Source organism: Barbus barbus (genome assembly GCF_936440315.1).
Source record: "Barbus barbus genome assembly, chromosome: 2".
Lineage (NCBI taxonomy): Eukaryota > Metazoa > Chordata > Actinopteri > Cypriniformes > Cyprinidae > Barbus > Barbus barbus.
The window spans coordinates 40,963,088-40,987,068 of NC_136730.1; the positions used below are offsets into that span (position 1 = coordinate 40,963,088).

Below are 23,981 nucleotides of genomic sequence, written 5' to 3' on the forward strand. Positions count from 1 at the left end.
TTGTGATTAATTACACCTGTTGTTATTCTGCTATGACACCTGTGTGAACTTAATGTTAAAGTTTGTTTAATTGCAGGCACAGTTAAACTGTATTCAGACTGGCAGCCGATTTTTGTGCTGATTCGTTTGGAACCGGGTCATATTTAGCAAGTGTGAATTGCGAAAATCCATAGGCGTAATTTACGGGTGGGACGGGTGGGACATGTCCCCACCACTTTTTACCAGGCTCGATATTGTCCCCACCACTTTTAAAAAGTAACTGAAAAATAGATTGCGTAAGGTATGTATTAAAGGAAAAGCACCATCTACAAATCGTCACTCTTCGTAATCTAATTCATTCATTTAACAAATTTTTCCGCCGGTCAGAAGCTTTTCAACATCCTCAAAGATGAATATTAAGTCTCGTTGTGAAACTATCGCGAGATACGCGATATGCGTCAAGGGATATGTAGTTTCCTTTCCCTATAATTAATTAGTCTACAGATCCTGTACCTCTCTTAAAAATTATTTGTAGTCTACAATGTTAATACTGTATTTTAGTTTTAAGGTCTCTGCACACTGAGTCCGAAATTTCCTCATGCGTTTTTTCGCATTCGCAATCTTAAAAATTCGTCACGCACAGAGACCTTGCACACGGAGTCCAATGCGTTTTAAGTAATCCGTTGCGAAAGAATTCGCAAAACTATACAAAATGTCTTCAAGCAGTGAGGATGATTTTGTTGGCCTCTCTCTTTTTAAAAAAAAGAAAAAGGAAATATTGGGTCCATCCAATCTTTAGATTGCGCAGAGAGGAAGGAGAGTTCCACCTCCTTATCAAAGAGCTGCGGGATTATCTCGAGAGATTCAAAGTTTATTTCAGGATGTCAGTGCCTCAGTTTGATACTTTGCTAGCGATACTGAATCCACATATTAAAAAGAAGACCACTAATTTCCGTGAACCAATTTATCCTGAACAGAGACTGTCTGAGGTATGGATACACACATACACACACACACACACACACACACCCCGAACTGCTGCATCGGAAAGGTGCGCGCCAGGCATAAAAAAATAGGCTACAGCAGTTCTTTATATTCTGTATCTTTGTATTCCGCAATTTGTTTGTCATAAAGTGCTCTGTGCTGCAAGAGGAAGTGTATTAATTTGTCTGACACTATTTTGGATTTCGCTTGTACGGTGGCTCTGAATTGTCAAAACACCTTCTCAAAGCATCTCAAAATGCTTTATACGGATGCGAAAAACGCAAAAAATCGAACCCGATCCGAATTTTTTTTTTTGACGGACGACAATTTCGGAGGCAGTGTGCAAACGTGATTGACAACGTGAGGTCGTATTTATTTTTCAACGTGCGAAAATTTCGGACTCAGTGTGCAATGGCCTTTACTGTGCGTGGCTGCTTCACTAAAAAGCTTCTTATATCACTTCCACACTTTCTTTTGGACATTTTGTTGATGTTTTAACATTTATGCTATAGGTAGCAACATTTACCGTTAACTAGCCTTTACATGCGGGTGGGGGAGGAAAAAATAGAGCTTTTATAAAAACGTAATAAAAAAAACATTCGTCAAAGCAATTTCATTTATTTAATTATTTAATTAATAAAGGTAGTTTAACCATTTTAAACACAAATTAACTCTCATTCATGTTTTACACAAGGTTTTGCGTAGTTCAGGATTGGTTAAATTATTTGATTGGATGAGGAAACATTTTGTGGGCTTGTCTTGACTCTTGACGTAATGTTGATTCTTCGTTCAGCGCGTGCATTGATCACACCTACTTTTAGCAAGTTGTCCGGCTTATGCCAGAACATATGCAAGTAATTTGTCAGAACATATGCAAGTAATTCAAAGTAGAATGAATCGTAACACACACACACACAATAGTGCAATTAATGAATGCGCTGCCGCTGAGCTGACCATGAAATGGTAAGTTCACCATATTTATCTTGCGTATTTTGATTGATATTAGCTACCCTGGATGTGTTGTGATAAGCAAAACGTAACATTCACATTGTGAATGTTACGTTTTGCTTATTTGGATGTTTATAGACATATTTGTGAATGTGATGCATGTGGAAATTAAGTGCATTTCCAGCTCTGAACTCAGTCCCCAAGTAAATTCGGTTATTAAATAAACAAATAGCAAAACGTTTTGTGCGGTGTCCCCACCACTTTTCAAAGCAAAGTTACGCCACTGCGAAAATCGCATGAAATACGTCTCGAGCTACATGCATAAGTGGTTTGAAACCTTGTTTGTCATTATCATAACTATTAGCCTATGTATGGCTAAAGTCTGTATTGCCTGTGTGAAGAAACTTGCTTTGTATTTCCATAGCGAACCAAGGGATTTCTAGTAATTGTGCTACACGCATCCTTTTGCTTTCATCATGCTTGGACTTTGTATAACAGGTTATATAGTCTGTGCCAGTGTTCTTTTCGTTATCGATATCTTTATCCTCAGTCAAACTTATCAGCACCGCAAGGTCTGTCTGTCTTTCAGCGGGAGCGCGCCTCGCCTCTCTCTCGCGCGCGCGCGGTCAAGTGCATCAGGCTGTTATTTCATGACTGAAGCCCAGAGTCGGTGAAGATGGCGATGTGTGCGGCGATCCGATGCGTTTCAGCAAACTTCTCGGCAGCATTGCCCCTGCTCACGAGACCTGCACATATCTGGACGTGCCAAAATTCGCTAAAACCAAACGTTTTAAGGACGCTTTACAGCAGCTCGCGGCTCTCGGGAGGTAAAAACTTTACAGAACTCCACGGCTCCTCCGTTTTCGCTTCTCCACAAGAACTGCAGCCATTCCGGTTTGCATTTTGGTCTTTTTAAAAGCTTTAGTGTTTTAAATGCTGAGGTTTGCTTATGAACTGGATTTGTATTGGGATTTAACGTTTGTTACTTTAGTTCGTCCGCAGGCGTTTTGTGCATTCCATTGATTTATTCGCAGAAAGTTATTTGGTGGATTCGAATTCGAATGTTCAGTTTAAATTGTGCACTTTTAACACTTAAAAGTATTTGTAACAATTCCAAAAATAAAGAGGCAATGTTCTTTAACTGGTCAGTGTGATTTTTGCTGACGCTTTCATCGGATCAAACTCGCCACGCTTGACTAATTTTCTCGGTTCAGTATTATCATGCGGCTCGAATTATATTGAGATCTTAAATTAAAGCTAATTAAAGTTAGGACCGTGCTGCATCTTGTGCCCATGAAGTTGGGCCAGAGGCTCTTGACTCTACACATGATCTCACTTAAATCTGTCATTCATGAAATTAGACTGATGCATCACCTTCATTAGGTTTCCTCAGATGTCTCGAGATCAGAAATAACTACAGGAGTGTTTTGCATAAAGCCCATCCATGCTTCAGCATTCAGCCTTGCTCACAATCTAGGTTAAACCTGTATTGTTTCTGCATGGGCTGATGCTAGAATCTGAGTCAGTTGAGACATTGCCCCTCTGGGAGTCCTTGGCTGATGGTGTTCATCGGTTTGCCAGACTGCTCTCCTAAGAATTATGGTGTTAATATGAAATTTATATAAAATTTAAGAACAGTTAATGGTTTTCTTTCTGATTCCGGTTTGGGAAATGGAGGGATCCTCACATATTTTAATCATACTTGTTTAATTTGAATCACTTGTTTTGTCATGTGATTCTAATTTTATGGCTTTGTTGTACAGAAACCCACAAATGGGTGTTTGAGAAACCTGTTTGAAAACCTGTTGTTATTTGGCAATTTTCTGGCACAGAAAGTTCACTATTTGGCATGCCTTAACCTGATCTTTTCCAGTTGCTTCCACCCTCGGTGTCTGCATCATGTTCAGTACAATAATTTAAGAGATTAAGTAGAATAATTCCGAAAACCTGAAATGGAAAGACCGACCTGGAAATTGATGCATCATTAACTTTATGGAGTTTGAATGGTCAAACTATCATCAGCGTAAGTTAATATTTATGCAAAAAGAAAATGTCCTTGAAAGGAAACTCACATTTAAAGGAATGGTTCTTTCAAACCAAAATAATGTAAATAGTGCCAAATTCCCATGTCATTACAAACCAAAAAAAAATAACATGAGAATACTGTTATTACTTTTACTAAATAAATTATAAATAAAGCTATATAGAAATGTTAAAATATAAAAATAAAAGCTTATTCAAAATATTTAATAGTACACTATGTGAGAGTAATTGACGGCACACTTTATTTTTTAGGAGATGTATTACTTTAATCAATGCTTCAGTTTATCTTCATGATCTTATATATATTCTCTTGTTTTTTTCCAGCTCTGAAGTTTACAGACAAACACGAGTGGGTGAGAGTGGAGGGGAGTGTGGGCACGGTTGGCATCAGCAGCTTTGCTCAGGTGTTCTCCTCTTTAGAACGTTTATAGATGGTGTCAATTCAGTTTCAAATGTTTTTTTTTATACTTTTTACTAATTCTGTGATGGAGATGGAGTCTGAATTGTGAGATGTAAATTTGGAATTGCCTGAGAAAGTCATGTACGAGTTTTTCTCGCAATTCTTAAAAAAAAAAAAAAACTGAACTGTGAGGTAATATAGCACAATTACCTTTTTTAGTTTTTGTCTCTTGGCAGAGACGAGCTTCCATATGTACCTTCATGTCAACTTGAAATAAGTCACAACCAGTTTTACTACAATAATAAGATGCGTTTCCAAATAAAATGCAAAAGGGAGGTGTTGATATAATCGCTTTTGTCTTTCTTTTTTTTCTGATATTGATATAAAAAGATATTGCAATAACTTTTAATGCAGTTTTCAAGTTTAGTTTAAAACGATCTTTCTTATTAATAGATGTTTTTCATTTTCTCTGTTCAATCACCATAGGAAGCGTTAGGTGATGTGGTATACTGCGGGCTTCCAGAAGTGGGAACAAAGCTTGAACAAATGGGTGAGACGAATCTGAAATCCCCATATTATGCCTTTTGCCTGTTATAGCACAGATAACATGACCTGTATTTGTTTTTTCAGAGGAGTTTGGTGCTTTAGAAAGCGTCAAAGCTGCTAGTGAGTTGTATTCTCCACTGACTGGAGAGGTGACCGAAATCAACACCAATCTGGCAGATAACCCGGGACTAGTAAATAAAGCCTGCTATGAAGACGGTGAGTGCAGCTGTTTGTCTCGTATTAAACTGAAATCACACAATACTGTACGTGGATGTGTAATATACTAACATTTCTTTCTCCCTCCTCAAGGATGGCTAATTAAGATGACCATAGAGAAACCTGCAGAACTTGATGAACTCATGGATGAAGCTTCTTATGAAAAATTAATCAAATCCCTCGATTCTTAAAGGAGTTCAGACCTTCGTTATTTGTTATTATCAATCATTCAGAGCCTTTAAGGATTCCCAATGGCTACTTTAGGGTGCCGGTGGTAGAATTAGTGCTAATACAGTTCTTTGAAATCTATTTATTTTGATTTTGTAATTTTCTTTTCCACCAAAATAATCTTTTGTAATGTGCTAGTTTAACAAACTCGTGTATTTTGGAGTCAAAAGCCAAATATTTCAAGGGCTTTTGGATGCAGTTTGAGGTGCTTTACATGGACTCTGGTTGTGCTGATTGTCTTAAATAATATATTTGTCAATGTAACGTGTGTGACATTGACGTAACATGACATGCAATAAAAAGGAAAATGTAACATTGTGAGCCAGTTTGCGTCTGTTCTGCTGCAGCATTCTGGTGTGTTCAAATTGTACCCTTTCAGATTGTCTTAGAACACCAGTAACGTATTGTTCTTATAACCTAAAGCATTTAATAATGAGTTTAACACATGAACGTGAAGCATTGCTTCTGATGTGCTTTATAGAAAATGCTTCCATTATCAAAAATAGCTACACAATTTGAGCTCGGTAAGATTCTTTGTTTCTAATGCTCAACAAGGCTGCATTTATTTTAATTACAAATACAGTAATATTGTGAACTATTATTACAACTTAAAATGACTTTTCTATTTTGATATTTTAAAATGTAATTTATTCCTGTGATGCAAAGCTGAGTTTTCAGTAATCAGACAATAAAAGTATTAATTTCTTTAAAAATAAATAAATGCATCTGACCCCATTTTGAACAGTCGTGCACATGATCAAGAAATGCACTTGCTGAGATTGGTTTAGAGGGCACATAGGCAGAGGGGAACTAAGAGCACCTCCCAGCCCAGCACACCTTGACCTTTGCCCTGAGATTAAAAGACTGATGATTTTCTGTGTTCCAGAGATCAATGATTAATGAAGGCTGATCATAGTATCTTTATCTGCCTGCAAAAAAAAACTGAAATCCGTGTAAAAGAATTCACAGCAGATTCCTTTGATACCTTTCTTTGCATTTGTTAGGAAACACTAACACCTTGGCCGAAAGGATATTTATTTAGATGTTTATAATGTAACTATATACGGATTATAGTTGTACTTGTTTTATACATTTATAAAGCTGTTTGTAATGAGATTCAATCAGAAAATCAAATATGGCTGATCTTATCTTGATCTTATGTGATGAATGACATTGAAGTGTAAAAGGCAAATAGATGTATAATTACATAAACCTTTTTTTTCCATACAAGTTTACCAATATTACATAAGAATGACCACACGTGCCTTTAGGATTTCACATATGAATGTGTGTTTTTAGTTCAAACTCGTGTAGAAAGCACTCTACATACAGAATAAATCTGTCAAAATAAGAAAGAACCGATGCACCTCTAACAGGCTTTTCATTTTGGAAATTGTTGTTCTTTAGGATGCAAAGCAATGCTTGCTCCAGATATAGGCTACCAAAAGCTTCCCAAATCCCATAGAAATATTAGAGAATTTGAAAAGTGGCTGAACACGGAATAAAAACATACAGTTTTCTAACTCTAAAGTAGGCCTATTTAGAACAGATTTTACTATTACAGCGATATAAGTTTTCTTTAGGTTCAAAAATAATGTTATAATGAAAGTGTTTTACTTAATACGATGTAAAAGCATTAAGGTGGTTTAATTGATTTAGTTTGATCAAAGTCCCTTTGGTATGATGCAGTGTGATCGTTTTATTCATTCAGCAGCTCATTCATTCGTGATTTTAATTTCGATTGTTCATTTAATTATGTTCGATTGTGTTAATTTAGCCTATGTGTGTGTTACTGAACATATTAATTTTTTATTTTTTTATTTGCATGAACGTGAAATTAACAACGTCCTCCTTTACATCCACGATCATGCATCAGACTCTGACTCTAGTCTTTATTAACTATTAATTGAATAATAATAATTAGTAGTAGTAGTAGTATACATATTAGTTGTCGAACTTTTAATCTACGTCCTTCCACGTGCTTCACACTTCCGGTAGACGGGCACATGGGTCGTTGCTATTGGCTCTTTTCTTGACTTCCCTTAAAACCCCGCGCCGTCACTTCCTTTTCCTTTTCAGCCATTTTCCGCCACGGACGGTATGTGCATCTATTCCGGCCAAACATCAAGTTTATCCGCATTAATCCTTATTAACGGTTTATCATGTGATAATTTAAGTAGTCCGACCTTAAAGTGTAATATGTTTAATATGTGAACTTGGCTGTATTGTTAGTATTATTCATTACTGAGAGATATAAAGGTGATTTTAATACACAGTACTCTCGCATTCTCCACGCTCCCGTGTGTTTGATGTTAAACAGCCGCTTATGAACCAGTCAAGTGTTTGGAAACCTGAATAAAACATGCATTCAGCTGAAGGCTTCCTCGCGCGTGTTTACTCTGAGCGCGTGACGCCACATCAGGCCATAGCTCATATTCTGACTGTGGTACAGACTTAAAAATAAATGCAAAAGTGTTTTAATGGCTTTCATGAGCGTGCAGTTGTTTATAAAACTATAAACGACCGTGCAACACGTGGAGCAGGGAACTGTGCTTATTGCTGTAACGTTTGTTTTATATTAGGAGTGAACAATCATGGCTCCCAGCCGGAATGGCATGATTTTGAACCCTCACTTTCATAAAGACTGGCAGAAGAGAGTGCGCACCTGGTTCAACCAGCCGGCCAGGAAGATCCGCAGGTAACACGAGACCGATAAATGCACTTTAGTAGTTCATAGAAAGCACCGCTTTATTAAAATGCATCTTTCCTCAGACGAAAGGCCCGTCAGGCAAAGGCTCGTCGCATCGCTCCAAGACCAATTGCTGGACCTCTTCGTCCTGCGGTCAGGTGTCCAACCATCCGCTATCACACCAAGCTCCGAGCCGGACGCGGGTTCACCTTGGAGGAGTTGAAGGTATGCTTGGTGCCACATTATTGCAAGAGTTACTTCACCCATATGTGACCCTGGACCACAAAACCAGTCATAAGAGTCCTTTTTTTTTGAGTAAATAAGCTTTCCATTGATGTATGGTTTATGACATGTTAAGAGATACAACTACTAGAAAATCTGGAATCTGAGGGTGCATATTGAGTTCACCACCTTTAAAGTTGTTCAAATTAAGTTCTTAGCAATGCATATTACAAATAAAAAGTTTTGATATTTACGGGAGGAAATTTCCAATTTTCATGCAACATGATCTTTACTAAATATCCTAATGATTTTTGGCATAAAAGAAAAGTTGATAATTTTGACCCATACAATGTATTTTTGGCTATTGCTACAAATATGCCCCAGCGACTCAAGACTGGTTTTGTGCTCCAGGGTCACATATATGAAAATGGTCCTTTACTCGCCCTCACTCGCACGAGACATTAAATGAAACTTGAAGTTTCTGTCTCTCCCTTGAAAATCCATGTAACCAAAACTTAGAAGCTCCAAAAAGACCGTATAGGAGGTGTAAAATAAATGAGCGGATACAATTGTATATGATGAATGATTTTATTAGGACGTTTATTCATAAACACATTGTATCTCTTCACAATACATGGATTAAACCATTTTATACGGTTCATGTTACAACACTGTTCTTTTTGGTTACCTGGACTTTATACCAAAATCTTATGTGTTTGGAATGACATGAGGGTGAGTAAATGATAACAGAATTGTTATTTTGTGTGACCTATCCATTTTAACTATGATGATATTTATGGTTATTTCAGACAGTCAAATGATGACAATTCTCCGGAATCTCTGTACTTCGTTGATGATCTCCTTTGAACCCTATTTGCTGATGACTGTTGTTGCTGAAATTGTTCATGTGTTAGCTGTTCCAGCATAATCAAGTCTCACGTTGCTCTGTAATTTGCTTATACAGGGAGCAGGAATCAACAAAAAGGTGGCCCGCACCATCGGCATCGCCGTTGACCCTCGTCGGCGTAACCGATCCACAGAGTCTCTGCAGAGCAACGTTCAGAGGCTGAAGGAGTACCGCTCCAAGCTCATCATCTTCCCCAGGAAGTCTACTGCACCTAAGAAGGGAGACAGCACTGTAAGTGGCTTCCTTCAGTTCATAACGCAGACCTTTCTTGGGATAAATATTATTTTGAAGCATTGCAATTCGTCGTAAATCATACCATTCTACCAGGTCTAAAATGCAGTTTAATGGGTAACAGCTTTAGCGTTTGCAGTCAAATGATGACACTTTCTCCGGAATCTCTGCACATCCTTGATGACTTTTGAACCCTTTTACAGCTGATGACTGCATACTCTTTAGCCTTATTCAGTAGTGTTGTGTTTTGTTTGGTTTTGGTCTTTTGACACTCTGTGTTTTGTGTGTGTGTGTGTAGGAGGAGGAGCTCAAGATGGCTACACAGCTCACTGGACCTGTCATGCCCATCAAAAACGTACGTATCTTGTCCTTAACACTATAAAGCCTACTGTATCTTATTTGGTACACATATTTCTGAGATCTATTAATATATTTAAAACTTTGCTTAAAACATCCACCTGTGGTCTTTCTGCTGTGATTTTGTTTTTATATATATATGTTAGTAATATATATTAAGATGAATGTCAGTTTACTGGTATGATCTATATATAGATATATTTTAGAACAATCATGAAAGAATGTGAGTATTAAGGTGCATCAGACTTTTAAAGATGATTACATCTGTCATTGCGTTGCATTGTTTTGGCTCACATGAGCAGAATGTGCCGTGTCTTGCTCTCTCCTTGGCTTTACATTGTCGCCAATGTCATTTCCAGTCAAAACACATTTCACACAGTAAGATTTAGAGTCGTAGCCTGGTGTAGATATTTAGCCTGCTAAATATTTCTCTGGCATTTTATGTAAGCAGACTTCTATCACTGATTTACTGTATAAGCTATCAGAATTAAATTTTTGGCTATGTAAATATTAGCAATCTTAAATTCATAGTCTTGGAATTGAATGTTGCACTGCCCAAAAAACTCATTAAATCAAGTCACATTTACTTGAGGTGTACTTTTGAACATAAGTTGTTTTTGAGAAATTGAACAAAATTAAGTTCAGTTTAGAACCGAACAAATATGTAAATGAAATAGTCTTCCCTTTGAATTAAATAGATTTTTCTTGACTCATTGGTAGATAGTTTTTCTACATTTTGATCAATTTCTCCTTAAACTAGACATTTTGTCATTTTGTTTCTCAAGTAAATGTATCGTGATTTAAGAATCTTTAGACATTTGCACGGGAAAACAAGGCAAATATAGTGAGGAAGAGCATCTTTGTCTGTGGTTAGAAGGTGCAGTAAAAACAAATTCCATGTTCTAGTGATTTGGAGTAGTGGCCTAGGAACTTGAGCTTTTCAAAATAAAATAAAAAGTAATGGAGATGTTTTGGAAGTTGTATTTGCATTTACATTTACAGAACCTATTGATGTATCGTTTCATTGAATTTATTCCTTAATTTATGAGTTGCTTTGAAGTAAATTCTTTACTTCATCTTCGAGTCATAAATTTACCTTCATAAAACCTGCACAGCCATAAAAGCTTGATGTATTAAATGATACGCAGGGCAATAAAAACAAACTTTATATGTTGTCTGAAGGCTTAAACTGGTCTTATTTCATGTCAGGAATAAGATGCAGGTTGAGAAATGAGATGTTTAATGTAAACGGCTCTTGATATATAATGTAGTGTTTTGCTGCAACTGAGGAAGTGTCCATATTTTCTGCAGGTGTACAAGAAAGAGAAGGCCCGCATGATCACAGAGGAAGAGAAGAACTTCAAGGCCTTTGCCAGTCTGCGTATGGCCCGTGCCAACGCCCGTCTGTTCGGCATCCGTGCCAAGAGGGCGAAGGAGGCCGCCGAGCAGGATCCCGAAAAGAAAAAATAAGAAAAATACTTTCTAAGGAACTGTCAAAAAATAAATGTCTAAAAAAAATTATTTGTTTTTGGGAGTCATTTCTTGTGAAAAAAATCTGTGTAGATTTGTCTGCTTTTAAGAGGATGTGTGTTTATGGTTTGCTTTTTTTTTTTTCGTCTCAAAAGTAACTTTAGACTATGTTTAGGAGTTCCTTTCCTACAGTCAATTTCTTAAGGCTCTGTGTGATGGAGACTGCAGGCAGCAATGCAGAAAAAAAACAATGCTTTTTGTTTCTGTTGGAGCATGCTTCAAAACATGGCTAAAGTCATTGGTTTGATTCCTGTTGAACAAGCCCTTATCTATCCTTATAAGTACTTTATCAAAAGTACCTTACAAATACATAACCTTCTATAGGTGAGTGAGATGGCTATTTTTAATATTCACCAGAAGATGGCAGTGTTTACCTCTTGATTTTGGGAGTTTTCTAAGAAGTGGTTGGTTTAGTAACAACTTATTTTCCCCCTTAGATAACTAACTTTTTTTTAAAGCTGGATCTGGGTAAGGACAGCATTTCAATTATTTTTCCAAGCCTGTGCTAGTTAGACTTGCTAAAGTGATAGTCCACCAAAAATTGTATTTCTAAGAATTATAATTTACACATTTCATTCCAAACCTGAATACATTTCTATAGGGATGTTTTGCAGAATGTTGGGAATCATACAACTTTGGAGATGGCTGATTGTCAATGTGTGGGTGAAAAAAAATTTTTTTTTTTTTTTTTATATATGTATTTTTGTCCACTGAAGAAAGTCTGATACTGATCAGATGTTTCAGTGCTTGATGTCCGGTGGTGGTTTTGGTGGATGAATGGACTGTGGGTGTATTATGCAAACATTGCATTCCCACATCATTGTATGTTGTGTGTGTGTGTGTGTGTGTATGTGTTCGAGCAGGAGAATGTATATCTTTTCTCAGTTCATGCCAGGGCTGTGTGTTGGTGCTATCTTTGCTTGTATTGTATGCCCTGTTTTCTAAACTCGTTTCTCTGAGGCTTTTGCACACAGATGGTTTAGAGACCGGTTTAGTGTGGAAACACCTGTGAATGATTCCAGTAATGGTACATTTTCCAGTGCTGCTGAACTGAGTGTCACTGAAAACTGAAGCTGAAGTGGGCCAAATCAATTATAAGTGAAATAAAGGGACCGTTATAATTGGGGCTGTCCACAATCAATGAACCATTGGGGTTTTTTCCATGAAAACCTACACATGGATCAATAAACCAAAAATATCTTGACCCAGGGGAGATAAGTGGGGAGATAATCACGTATGAGGTTACATAAGATGTAGAGAATGTGTCCTAGTTACCCTTGATCAGTGGAACCGGTGGAAAGAGTTCATTTAGACCTCTCTTTAAAACACTGGAAAATAGGTACCATTCATATGGTTTATCTGCAATAAATATTAAACTACACTCTCGAGAAAAATAGTTCTAAACAATGTCAGATTTAGGTTCTTCAGCTCTTTTTGGCGCTAAATAGAACCCTTTTTTAAATAAGGGTCCATAAAAAAAAAAACCCTGTTGAAGAAAATGGTGGATAGACATCATCACTTTCTTAAGTACACGTACTGCAAAATAAAGTGCAACCTAGAACTGTTACTATATGTGTGAAGAACCTTTAAACAACCGTATTCTTAGAGTGCAATATAAAATAAAGATTTTAGCAAGATGATATTCAGGTGAACAGGACAGATGTTGACTAAATGCTGCCATTTGTAAACCCTAACCTGCATAGGTTCTAATACAACATACTGAATATGTCTTAATCAACATATTTCAAAGTCAATTCTTCCACATGTAGAGCACATACGTACACAGAATTGAAGTTGCGTTACTCTCAGACCCTTGGTGCATACAGATAACACTAACACGTAAAAATACAGATAAATTAAATAAAATACAACTATATACAGATAAGGACATGTAAAAAAGGATAAAGATAAAGTATATCAAATATTTAATATATTAAATATCTAAAAATATTTAAAGTAGTCTTTGGGAAATGCTTTAAATACATTTTTATTATTATTATTTAAAGAAGATGATCATATGCATTCTGCTCAGCTTTTTGACTGGAGAAAGCAATACTGGATAGAGTCATCATATTTCAGTCAGAAGCAATGGTTTTATGTTATAAACATCTTGAGTGATTTGTTTCTTTCAAACAACCAACTTTTCAGTTTACTGGTGTGTATTACTTGTGGATTATTGTGATTTTTATCAGCTGTTTATCAGCATTCTGACGGCACCCATTCAGTGCACTTTCTCCAAATCTGATGAAAAAAATTATCTTATCTACATCTTGGCTGCCTGAGAGTGAGTACATTTTCAGCAAATGTTCATTTTTGGGTGAGCTATACATTTAAGCAAATGCATTTCCTCTTCCTGATTGATATCCTGTCCTGTTAGTCCTTCTCATTAGGTTTTCTTATGGAGTGGCTCTTGATGTTCTTTCAGGAAGGCAGACAGAATTAGCAGAGCCTGTTTAAGATGATCAGCACAGTGGCCACAATGTCTTATTTTGCAGAAGCTAAATAGCACTTTATCTCTGATGATGCCATTCTCTCTCTCTCACATCACTTCCTGACCAGTCTAACACTGTCCTTGAGAAAAAAAAAACTGTGGGTGGGATGAAAAAGGTTCTGAGCACAATAATGGCATTTGTTACATACTGTATATACATGTAGGCGTTTTACCTCTGGGTATGGCTTCAGACAGCTATGAGCCATTAATTACTCTTCTTAATTGAGTTACAAGTTATGTTATATCCTGTCAACATGCATCCATGCTGCTCACTGAACAAATGACAGGAAACTCTTTTCAATTAAATGAGAATGCCATTTCTTTTATCTCTAAATCTTCTCTGTATATGTGAAGACAATTAGTTTAGGACCTGTGCTTCTTTTAAAAGCCCCAAAATAAAACTCTAGTCAGATTTTGAATGATAGCATTAGGTATCTTAGTAATATTATGCAAGAATAGTTTAACAATACTAGTTTCACCACTTTCATCATTACACCACTATGCCATTATGCCATCAGAAAAAAAATCATCATTCAATAACATAAAAGCATTTCAATAACTCTAGAACATCTCACTCATGTGGCCAGGCTAATACTGCTCCATTCCCACACTGACATTACTCTGAGATCCTGATTACAACGTTTTTGGTAACACTTTATTTTACGGGTACACCTAGTAGTTGCTTATTATCATGCATATTACTAGAATATTAGCCATGTATTAGTGCTAATTAAGCACAAATTAATGCCTTATTCTATATGACCTTATTCTACATCCCTAATCCTACCCAATACCTAAACTTAAAAACTACCTTACTAACTATTAATAAGCAGCAAATTAAGAATTTATTGAGGGAAAGGTCGTACTTAATAGTTAACCGGTGTTACCTATTCTAAAGTTTTTCTTTTAATTGGTACAGGTTTTGTATTTCTTTTTGGAACTGATTGGTTATAAACCCCAATGATCCGAGCTCAGCTTATGCACCTCAGATCCACAAATTATGAACAAAGCAATATATATAGATCATTTTGTCAATATTCACTCAAACGTTGGGCAGTTGTGGCCTAATGGATAGAGAGTAACCCAAAGGTCACGGGTTCGAGTCTCAGTTCCAGCAGGGATTGTAGGTGGGAGGAGTGAATGTCCAGTGCTCTCAATACCATGACTGAGGTGAGACCCTTGATCAAGGCACCAAACCCCCAACTGCTCCACGGGCACCGCAGCATAAATGGCTGCCCACTGCTCTGTGTGTGTATGTGTGTGTTCACTATACTCACTGTGTGAACTTGGATGGGTTAAAGGGGTCATATGATGCTATTTTAAAGAATAAGGCTGCAGAAGAATAACAGAATAAGCTGACATGCTTTAATGTTCAAAAACACTTTATTTTTCAAATACTGTACATTATTGTAGTTCCTCTATGCCCCGCCTCTTTCAAACGCGTTGTTTTCTACAAAGCCCCTCCTTCTGACAAGCGCAGTCTGCTCTGATTGGCTAACTGACCCAGTGCATTGTGATTGGCCGAACACCACAAGCACGCGTCGGAAATGTAACGCCCCTTAGATAATCACGAGCTTCAGTTTTAGTTTTACCACCAGTTCAAGCCCGAGAGGGGAACAGACACAGCGATGATGCTCGTATGTATTTGCAGTACATAAACCGAGGTTAAGATGATTTCTGACGGGCTGTACCCTCCGCTGTGATAACCCTGTTCCCCTCACACACACACACACACACAACGCGTTACGCACAAAACGCCACACTTGAACTGTCACTAGCAAATACTTAAACTAATAACAAAACATACTTACAGTCGCTGATTCAGAAGCACTGGATTGTCATATTAAAGTTTTTTGTTTTAATTTTTTTTTAGAAATAGCCTTTGTGCACACCCAGCCTTGTACTCTACTAGGTTCACGAAACTGTCGTCCATAAAATGCGTTGCATAAAATCGAACATTTGGGTTGTCCTGTTCTATTGTAAACAAATCTTAACAATGATTCCTAATTGCATCTACTTTCGGAGGGCCAAATAAAGTACTTTTGCTTTCACATAGAAACACACAGAGTCTCCCTGACATGGCTTCATCAACACGACTGCGGTTACTCAAACCACGCCTTCTTTCTTTGCGTGAACATTTGGGCTGCATTATGCAAATATTTCCACATTGTGAAGTAGACATGTGGGGGCGTGTATTAATGAGGCGTGGTCTGGATCAGCCTTCTCTTTTAGATAGAATAAATCCTTTGGGAGACTTTGCGCTTTGTAACTCTGCAGATCGTATACATGCACAAACAGCTACATAACAAGAACATAACAAGAAATCGCATCATATGTGCCCTTTAAATACAGATCACAAATTCTGGTCACCATACTTGGCCATACGTCACGTCCTTTCCTTTTCAAAAACTGAGGTAAATACGCTCAGATTGGTAAGGTGTATGATCAGTCACTTTCATAACGAAATATAAAACTTGTGCTAAATATAAGAAAACAAGTTGAAGAAATGAATGAATCCAATATGATAATAATATAGCATAACAAGAAATTCAGAAGTTAGGTAATGTGGTTAAAAAAACATAATAGACTTTAAATAATTCAATAAATATTAGAAGAATTCTGTCAAAATTCCATAATCATCCTTTTAGGAAGTGCATGTTACTGGAAGGAAAATGTAAAAATATTCTCTTTATGTAAGGATATGTCAACACTCCATGATTTTGTATAGCAGACCTATAGTTAGTAGGTTTACTTAAACCATGACCTTGAGGCTAGTAATGTCTAAACTGTACACACCAACCTGAAGGATTTTACACCCCTAAAACAACAAAACAAAAAGCTCAGAATCCCACAGTGGCACATGCAATTCATGACTAGTATAGAAATTGATTTTTTAAAATCATCTTCTCAAAATGCATCCTTTATAGGCTATAAATGACTTCTGCACATCCATTCAAGCTTGGGATGCCGATTCTTGCCGAAACTGACGTCAGTCAAAGATTTTCTCAGCTGAGGCTGTTAAATTCACTCCAATGAAGCTCTTTGACGCAACATAATGCCAAAGCACGGTGGGCATGTGTCAGCCGCAACTCTCTCTCTCTCTCTCTCTCTCTCCAAACACACACACACACACACACACGCACACACACACACACTGAGAGAAGAGCAGCAGCAACAGCAGGTGAGAACACAGCTCTCTTATTTAGACTTATTAGATTATGTTTGCTGTTAGTCATCATGATAATTATTGTTGTTATTATTAATAATAATTATTATTACTACTATTAGCCTATATGCTGCTTTGCATATGCAGTGTTGTTAGTTAGGCTATAATTAGGGACAAATTATTAGGTTGTTTACATGTGTTATCTAACTTGTCAGTGCTTGCAAATCTTTGCGTAATGGTGAAGGATGCAGTAAAAATAAACTATGTCCGTTAATCGACAATTCTATTCATAAGAGTTTGATAAATAATAGAGGACGTAAAGTGAACTGTGGGTTAATTAGGCTACTGAACAAATGCTGAGTTGCAGACGCGAGAGAGATTAAGACACTAAAGTGTCATCTATTAACAGGCACTTCATGTTACTTTATTCTCATTTTCTTCACGCTGTTTTACGCTGGATTCTTTGCGTTAAACGAGAAAAGTTTGGCATACTAAAACTGTAGTGTAGACTCATCATGTTGTACAAGCGCCAATTACATGAAGATCGCACGTTTAATCATTTCATTTGCCGTAGCCTGTGATTCTTAACTTGTGGTTCAAATGTTAAGCATTTGAATCAAATGATAGTTCAGACACAAGAGATAGCAGAGTAAGAACGGTGCTGTAATTTCCTCGCTACTCGCTAGAATGGCTGGATTGCTTGTTGTAGACCAGAGAGTTAATATAGATGTGAGAGGAGCTGTCCATGATCCGTGCTGCTGAACCACGCGCGCTGGAGCGCATTGCAATGCTGGCTGATAGATTTACGCGTTGCTTTTGCTGATTTGATCTTTCAAAGGGTGAATATCTAATACATAAAACACATTAGTAATGTTACTGGTAATGTGATATCGAAAAATGACCGTAGGGCATGAATTATAGGGGACGGGGTAGTTTGAGCACTACAAAAGGAAGTCAAATGAAAAGGTGCGAGGGGGCTAAAAATGACATAGTTTCATTTAGACGTGTTACAAAGTTGCAAAGCGCCTACTTTGACCTGGCGACAAAAACACGCTGGTAAGGAGAAATCAAGTTTGCCTGGAAGCCAATCACGCACAATGTGGCGCTTGGCAGTGAAACAAAATCAAGTGTCCAGAAACGCGTTTTTCCCCCATGCAGTTTGAATTTATTTTCACTTTTTTGGAACTCGGTGTCATGCGCGAGGAGATGCAAAAGACAGATGCACATTCAAAAAAAAACAATAAATAATTATGTAAACATACAGCCTACACTCAAAAAAAAAAAGTCAGTTGTAGTTATTGTGTTTCTCTTTCCTTCGGTGATTCTGCTTGTTAACAGCAGGTGTTCATCATTAATGGTCAATCATCACATAATTATCTGCTTAACTCCAACACTGCTTCAATGCTTCTTTAACACTCTGTCTGTGGAAACACATGAACACTGAGCAGTGTTGTGAATTATTACATGCATCTTACGTTTCATTCATGACTGATGCATATGAATCACATTAACTTTATTGATTTGTTTATGTTAAAACTATGTAATCTAAATGGATGGAAATTGGTATGCAATTGAACTACATAAAATGTAAATTTAGACCGAAACATTTTTTTTTGAGTGTAGGCTGTATGTTTACATAAAAACATAGGAAGAGTAGCGAGCGCAGTGGAATGTAAAAACGCGTTCTGGGTGAACTGTAGCAACGGTATCCCTCAATTTTTAGTAATATAATCACAGAGCATCGAAAAAATAAACAGTTCCATTACTTTTTCCACTTGAGTGCAGAAAATATCACAAATAAAGTAAAAAAAGTTAGTTGAAGTCTTGGAACTGTTGCACGAAAAACTGTTTCTCTATTTACCTCTACAAAGAAGTTAACCCAACCTCAAATTTAACTTTTTCCCCCCACAATTAAAGTAACTGTAAATTTAAATAATAAAAATGTAAGTAGGCTAAATATAATTAATATAGCCTAGGCCCTATGGGTTTCAACAGAATGTTCAATTTTGAAAATTGTCCATTGATCAATATATTCTGACTGTCAGGTTAAAGGGTTAACTTGATGAAAATGGGTATAATGTTTGCCATTGTCAGTAGTGTTAGTGTTTAGTAGTAGTGTCTAGTAGTAGTGTTTTTGATGACAATGTGGTTTCAGTGCTTTTGACCATTCACTGGATTTTAAAAGTACATTTAGAAAGTACATCCTGATATTTATTACCCACACATGCTTATTTCTCACTTAGGAGTCTGTTGTGGAAGAGGCTGTCAACTGAAGATCTCATCTGGGATTTTGCTGTTGTAATACTAATGGACATCTCTGATTTACAACATCCCATTTGATCCCTTTATATCTGAACCACTCCCAGCAGCCCATTCTCCTCTAAAGCGAATCAGACATAGAGATGTCTCTCTGTAGAGAACTTTAAGTCAAACTGACAGATATGTTTTAAGACATCTCACATCCTTTGCTTTACGCAGAAACAACACAAGGTCACATTACAAAATAGACTCCCTGCATGGGAGAGCCCTGCTTCAATCAAACTGAGGCTTTTAAAGATCAGCCCATTGGCACTGCCGTCTCCCATCTCTAGCTGACCCTCCGCACTCAGTTTTCTGTCAGGATGAGTGACTCACAGGAAGCGACGTCCCCAGTGGCCGGCATAGGAGGCCCTGTCGCTTGCGTATCCAAGGTGGAGCTGCGTGTTTCCTGCAAGTCCCTGTTGGACCGAGACACGCTCAATAAGTCTGACCCCTGCGTCATCCTCATGGTACAGAACCAAGGTCAATGGACTGAAGTGAGTTTTCCTTTTCTCCTGTTATTCTCAATAGTGGTTTTAACCACCATTTGCAAGCTACGTTTGAAAGGCCACCTGCTGCCCATAAACAGGTTACTCAGTTAATATATTTTGCCCTCACTTATTATTTATGGACGAATCAGGCTTAAATACATACGAAGTGGCAAAAACCACGAAGGTAAACATAAACTGCAAAGAAATCTAGCAGTGCTCAAAAATGTAAGATTTTGATTTTAATAAATGTATAAAAGAAAGTTATACGGGTTTACATGTACGCCTGTTTTCGTCATGGAATAAACAATACAAAATGTAATTACAACTTTGAATCTTTTTCTCAAAACAGTCTGAATTTTAAGACAAAATTTCTGAATTGTGTTAAAAAAAATCACAATTACCATGCCATTTGTTATTCCACGTTGGAAACAGGTTTCCATTAGTTTTAAACAAGATGACGGGGAATAAATAAAGACCGTTTTTTAAACTACCTTTTAATGGTTGTAAATAAGATGTTCAAAAAAACTGCTGATTTTTAAAAGTTTTTTTGTAAACAAAATATACTCACTAAAATATCTGAAAACAGGAAATGTGCACTTTTTTTTTAGAAGGGTGATAATTTACAAATGACCAATTAATGGCTGATTAATGGGCCTGGCCAATATGTATATATGTATGTATGTATATATACAGTGCCCTCCAAATGCATTGGAACAGTAAAGACTAAATTGTTCTGTTGGTTGTGGAGTCAAGACATTTACAAATATGATTAAAAGATGAATATGAGACAAAACTACAGAATGTCACATTTTATTATTTGGGTGATTCAACACATAGATGTTTTACCAGCTAAGAAGTGCAGCACTTTTAGTGTTCACTCCTCTATCTGATGTGAGCATAAGTATTGGAACAGATGCCTCACAGGTCTTTCAGTGATCAGCTGTGTCCTATTGCATTAATTCTTCAGATATTAAAAGCAGGGAATGTGTCGTATCAGTTATATCCATTACTTCTGTATTCTGAAGCTTGCATGCGATGATGACACACAAACCAGGATGAAGACGAGGGAGCTGACTTTGAGAGAAAAGCAAGCAATTTGGATGCTAAAAGAAAAGAGGAAGTCAATTAGAGCTCTAGCAAAAATAAAGGGCATGGAGAAATCAAGAGTTTGGAAACCACCAGCGACATCAGCAACCAACAACTGGATCACCTGTCCCTTGTTTCTCTTTCTGCTCTTCAGTGATTAGAAGTTAAACAGGTCTAAGTGTTAGGTTTTGGGTTAGAGATTGTTGCATGGGTATAATTTTGCACAGTGTCTTCAGTTGACATTCTGATAGTAGGGCTTGACTGTGAAGGTTGACTGGGTTGCTCAAAGAGCATGTGAGTGGGGGGAGTGGGCGCATTTTGGAATGAATCTAGGCACAGGGAATTGTCACACAGCAGGAAAGGGCGCTTGAAGCAAAGAGAGCGACCACTCTGGAGTTTTTTTTCTATATCAAAGCAGTCAGTGTGAGAAAAAAAATTATCTGTAGCCACAGCAGTGGTGCTGAAGACAGCTCGGCAAAGCTGCGAAGCTGTCTGCAGCAATGTGTCAGGCTGAAGGATGAAATCTTAATCCTGGCCCCATTATTCCAACAACTTTGCCACATTCAACATCACAGTGAACAAAGTGAAATATGCCACCTTGCTTCAGCGTTCATTGCATTCAAAAGATTCCATTTTAAAGAGCGGCCACATGAAACAGGAAAAAGAAAATGGAAAAGCCATTGAGATATTATTGTGAGATATCATATTATTATATGATTTGTTTGACAATCAGCATGAGTTGAGTATCTTGAAATAACTGATTACCATAATACAGATGCTTTGCACTTCAGATTTTCTTGCATATTTCCATGTGCAGGCGATGAAAACAGTGCTTCATCGTAGTCCATTTGAGACTAAATGACTCTTTGCAGTGACATTCGTTTTTGCATCTCAAAAATGTTAATTTCTTTACAAAACATATTTCAGTCACACTTAGGGAGCAGCGGTACATAGGAAAGAAAAATGGTTATGCTTTGCAGCCGTTTCATCAGTGTGGATAAGACAATCATAACGCAAAATGCATTATCTTCACACTGCTTGCCAATGATTAAGTCTGACTGCAGCAGCAGTTGTTTAAAAACTGATGGTTTGAGATGCATTATTATGAACATGATTAGGGTTCATTGTGAAGTATTTGTAGCGGTTATGCTGATCGTGAGTGTGCTCTTAAAGGGATTGTTCACCCCAAAATGACAATTCTGTCATTCACCCTCATGTCGTTCCAACTTCGCATGACTCTCTGTCTTCTGTGGAACGTGAAGGAAGATCTTTTGAAGAATGTTTTAACTGTCCATACAGTCAAAGCCAGTGGTGTCGAAAAACACCACCGGACAGTGGACACTATTGGCTCAATGTATGGACATTGTATGAACATTTTTCAAAATATCTCCCATAGAAGTAAGTAAAATGAATTTTTTATTTTGGGGGGAACTAGCCTATTGCTTTGCCATGATGACAACAGTGAAAGTGTGTTGTGTAAAATATCAGCAGCAGCTAACTGAATCAATCAATGATTGTGAAATTAAGTTTTGGTTTTGCGGAATTCAGTTTGTTATGTAATCTTCTTTGCATATGAAAATCCATATTTGATAACCTTTCTTGTTTTTTTTCACAGAATGACAAAATACAGTCTCTTAAGCTAAAGAGTTTCTGCATACTGACAGCATTAGAAGTGCCACTGTCATTATTTTACTGTATATATATATTCACGTTGAATATCATTTGCATGATATTCAACGTGAATATATTTACACTTATAATGATGACAACACTTGGTTTTACACTTATAATTTTAGTCAAAGAGCAGTCGTATTTATCTAATTAATGATTTTGATCTTTTCCCTGGTATTAGCTTTTACACATGCCAGATTGCTTTCACAGGAGCAGAAAAACATTATAACCACATCCACCTAATATTAGACACAGACATTTTGCCAGCAAGTCAGTGTAAAACATATATGCAATGCCGTTTTCTTGTCATCAGCATTAGTCTACATTTTCCGTCATGAATATCCGCCAGGCCTTTTCAGGGATCTTGGCATACATGTCTAGGATGTGTCAATATAGTCTCATTTTGCATATTCCCATGTTATTCCCATTAGATCCGATGTTTTCAAGATGAACTGGAGCATGTTGCATTGATCCATGATCATATTACCAGAATGCCCAGAATATGATAAGTTAAACATTAGGCTTTAATGTCCTCATGCAAGCAGTGAGCGTGTGAATCGTCACAGCGTGAGACACTAAGTGGGTGCTGCTCTACAATCGCTGAATGTTCAAAGCAACAGATATGTGTGCTATTGTCCTTTTTGTTAAAAGTATTCGTTTAAATTGCTCAGTGAAGGCATTAGGCATTAGACATAATGGTAATCTTTTTGTTAAGACGTCAAGTGGGTTTGTAAGAAGCTTACCAAATCTCTGACTGCTGTCAGTTTTTGTTATTTATATCTTCCAAACGCAGTCCTTCCACAGCAAAGACTGATTCGGAAAAGAGGGGTGGCTGGATTAAAAAAGACTGACTGTTTTTAATATTACTTAGGGCACAAAATGTGATTATGTGCATTATGTGAATGCTCTGCACTGTAGGAAAACTTGAGTTCAATATTGAGTCCAAAAGTTCTCCAGAGAATATCAAAACAGATTTTTAGAAGAAAATGCATGTGCACAGTGCAAGGGTGTTCTGGGTGGTTGCAAAGAAGTTCTAAATGGTTTTTGGGTGGCCTTGGTTATTTGCAACGATGCTGCTAACTGTTTACTAGGGCATTTTGGGTGGTTGCCAGGGTGTTTAGCTGCATTGTTGTTGGGTAGTATGTAGCAGGTATATGCTCTGGCAAACTGTTTAAGAATTAAGAAAGTGCAGACATTAACCATGTACAGTCAATGGATGATTACCGTAAAATCCCTTTTATTTCGAACCAAATGAAGTGCATTGATTTCCAAGGAATGCATAAACTTATTAAATGCATACCTTGGATGCAATGTGAGTTGCTTTAAGTATCTGTCAGGTGCATAAAAGTAAATTGAACTCCTGAGGCTGCTGACATTTGCTACTTTTCCCATCTCACAACAGTTAAGTGAGAGATATCTGAGCCTTCAATAATGATGCGAACACAGCATAAGCATTAGCAATACAAATAGTAATCTAAATCCCAAAGTATATTTCAGT

General features: G+C 37.1%; 3 protein-coding genes across 3 annotated transcripts in view; all 3 read left to right on the top strand.

The window, feature by feature from the left end:
• Nucleotides 1-2,517: 2,517 nt before the first annotated feature.
• gcshb (glycine cleavage system protein H (aminomethyl carrier), b) lies at nt 2,518-6,051 on the top strand. Its single transcript, XM_079441256.1, has 5 exons — nt 2,518-2,738; nt 4,279-4,358; nt 4,841-4,904; nt 4,985-5,116; nt 5,210-6,051. The coding sequence occupies exons 1-5, from the start codon at nt 2,588-2,590 to the stop codon at nt 5,305-5,307; spliced, it is 525 nt and encodes a 174-aa protein (XP_079297382.1). The 5' UTR covers nt 2,518-2,587; the 3' UTR covers nt 5,308-6,051.
• A 1,277-nt stretch (nt 6,052-7,328) lies between these two features.
• On the top strand, nt 7,329-11,268 carry LOC306878349 (large ribosomal subunit protein eL13-like). Its single transcript, XM_079430634.1, has 6 exons — nt 7,329-7,442; nt 7,927-8,042; nt 8,117-8,258; nt 9,220-9,393; nt 9,692-9,748; nt 11,062-11,268. Exons 2-6 carry the CDS (start codon nt 7,939-7,941, stop codon nt 11,218-11,220), a joined length of 636 nt encoding a protein of 211 aa, XP_079286760.1. The 5' UTR covers nt 7,329-7,442; nt 7,927-7,938; the 3' UTR covers nt 11,221-11,268.
• Nucleotides 11,269-19,178: 7,910 nt separating this feature from the next.
• The window catches only part of cpne7 (copine VII), a 50,240-nt gene continuing 45,437 nt past the window's right edge, over nt 19,179-23,981 (top strand). The window contains exon 1 of the mRNA XM_079446316.1: nt 19,179-19,732. Within this exon, the coding sequence (XP_079302442.1) occupies nt 19,559-19,732 (174 nt within the window). The 5' untranslated portion in view covers nt 19,179-19,558. The remainder of the gene's footprint in view (nt 19,733-23,981) is intronic.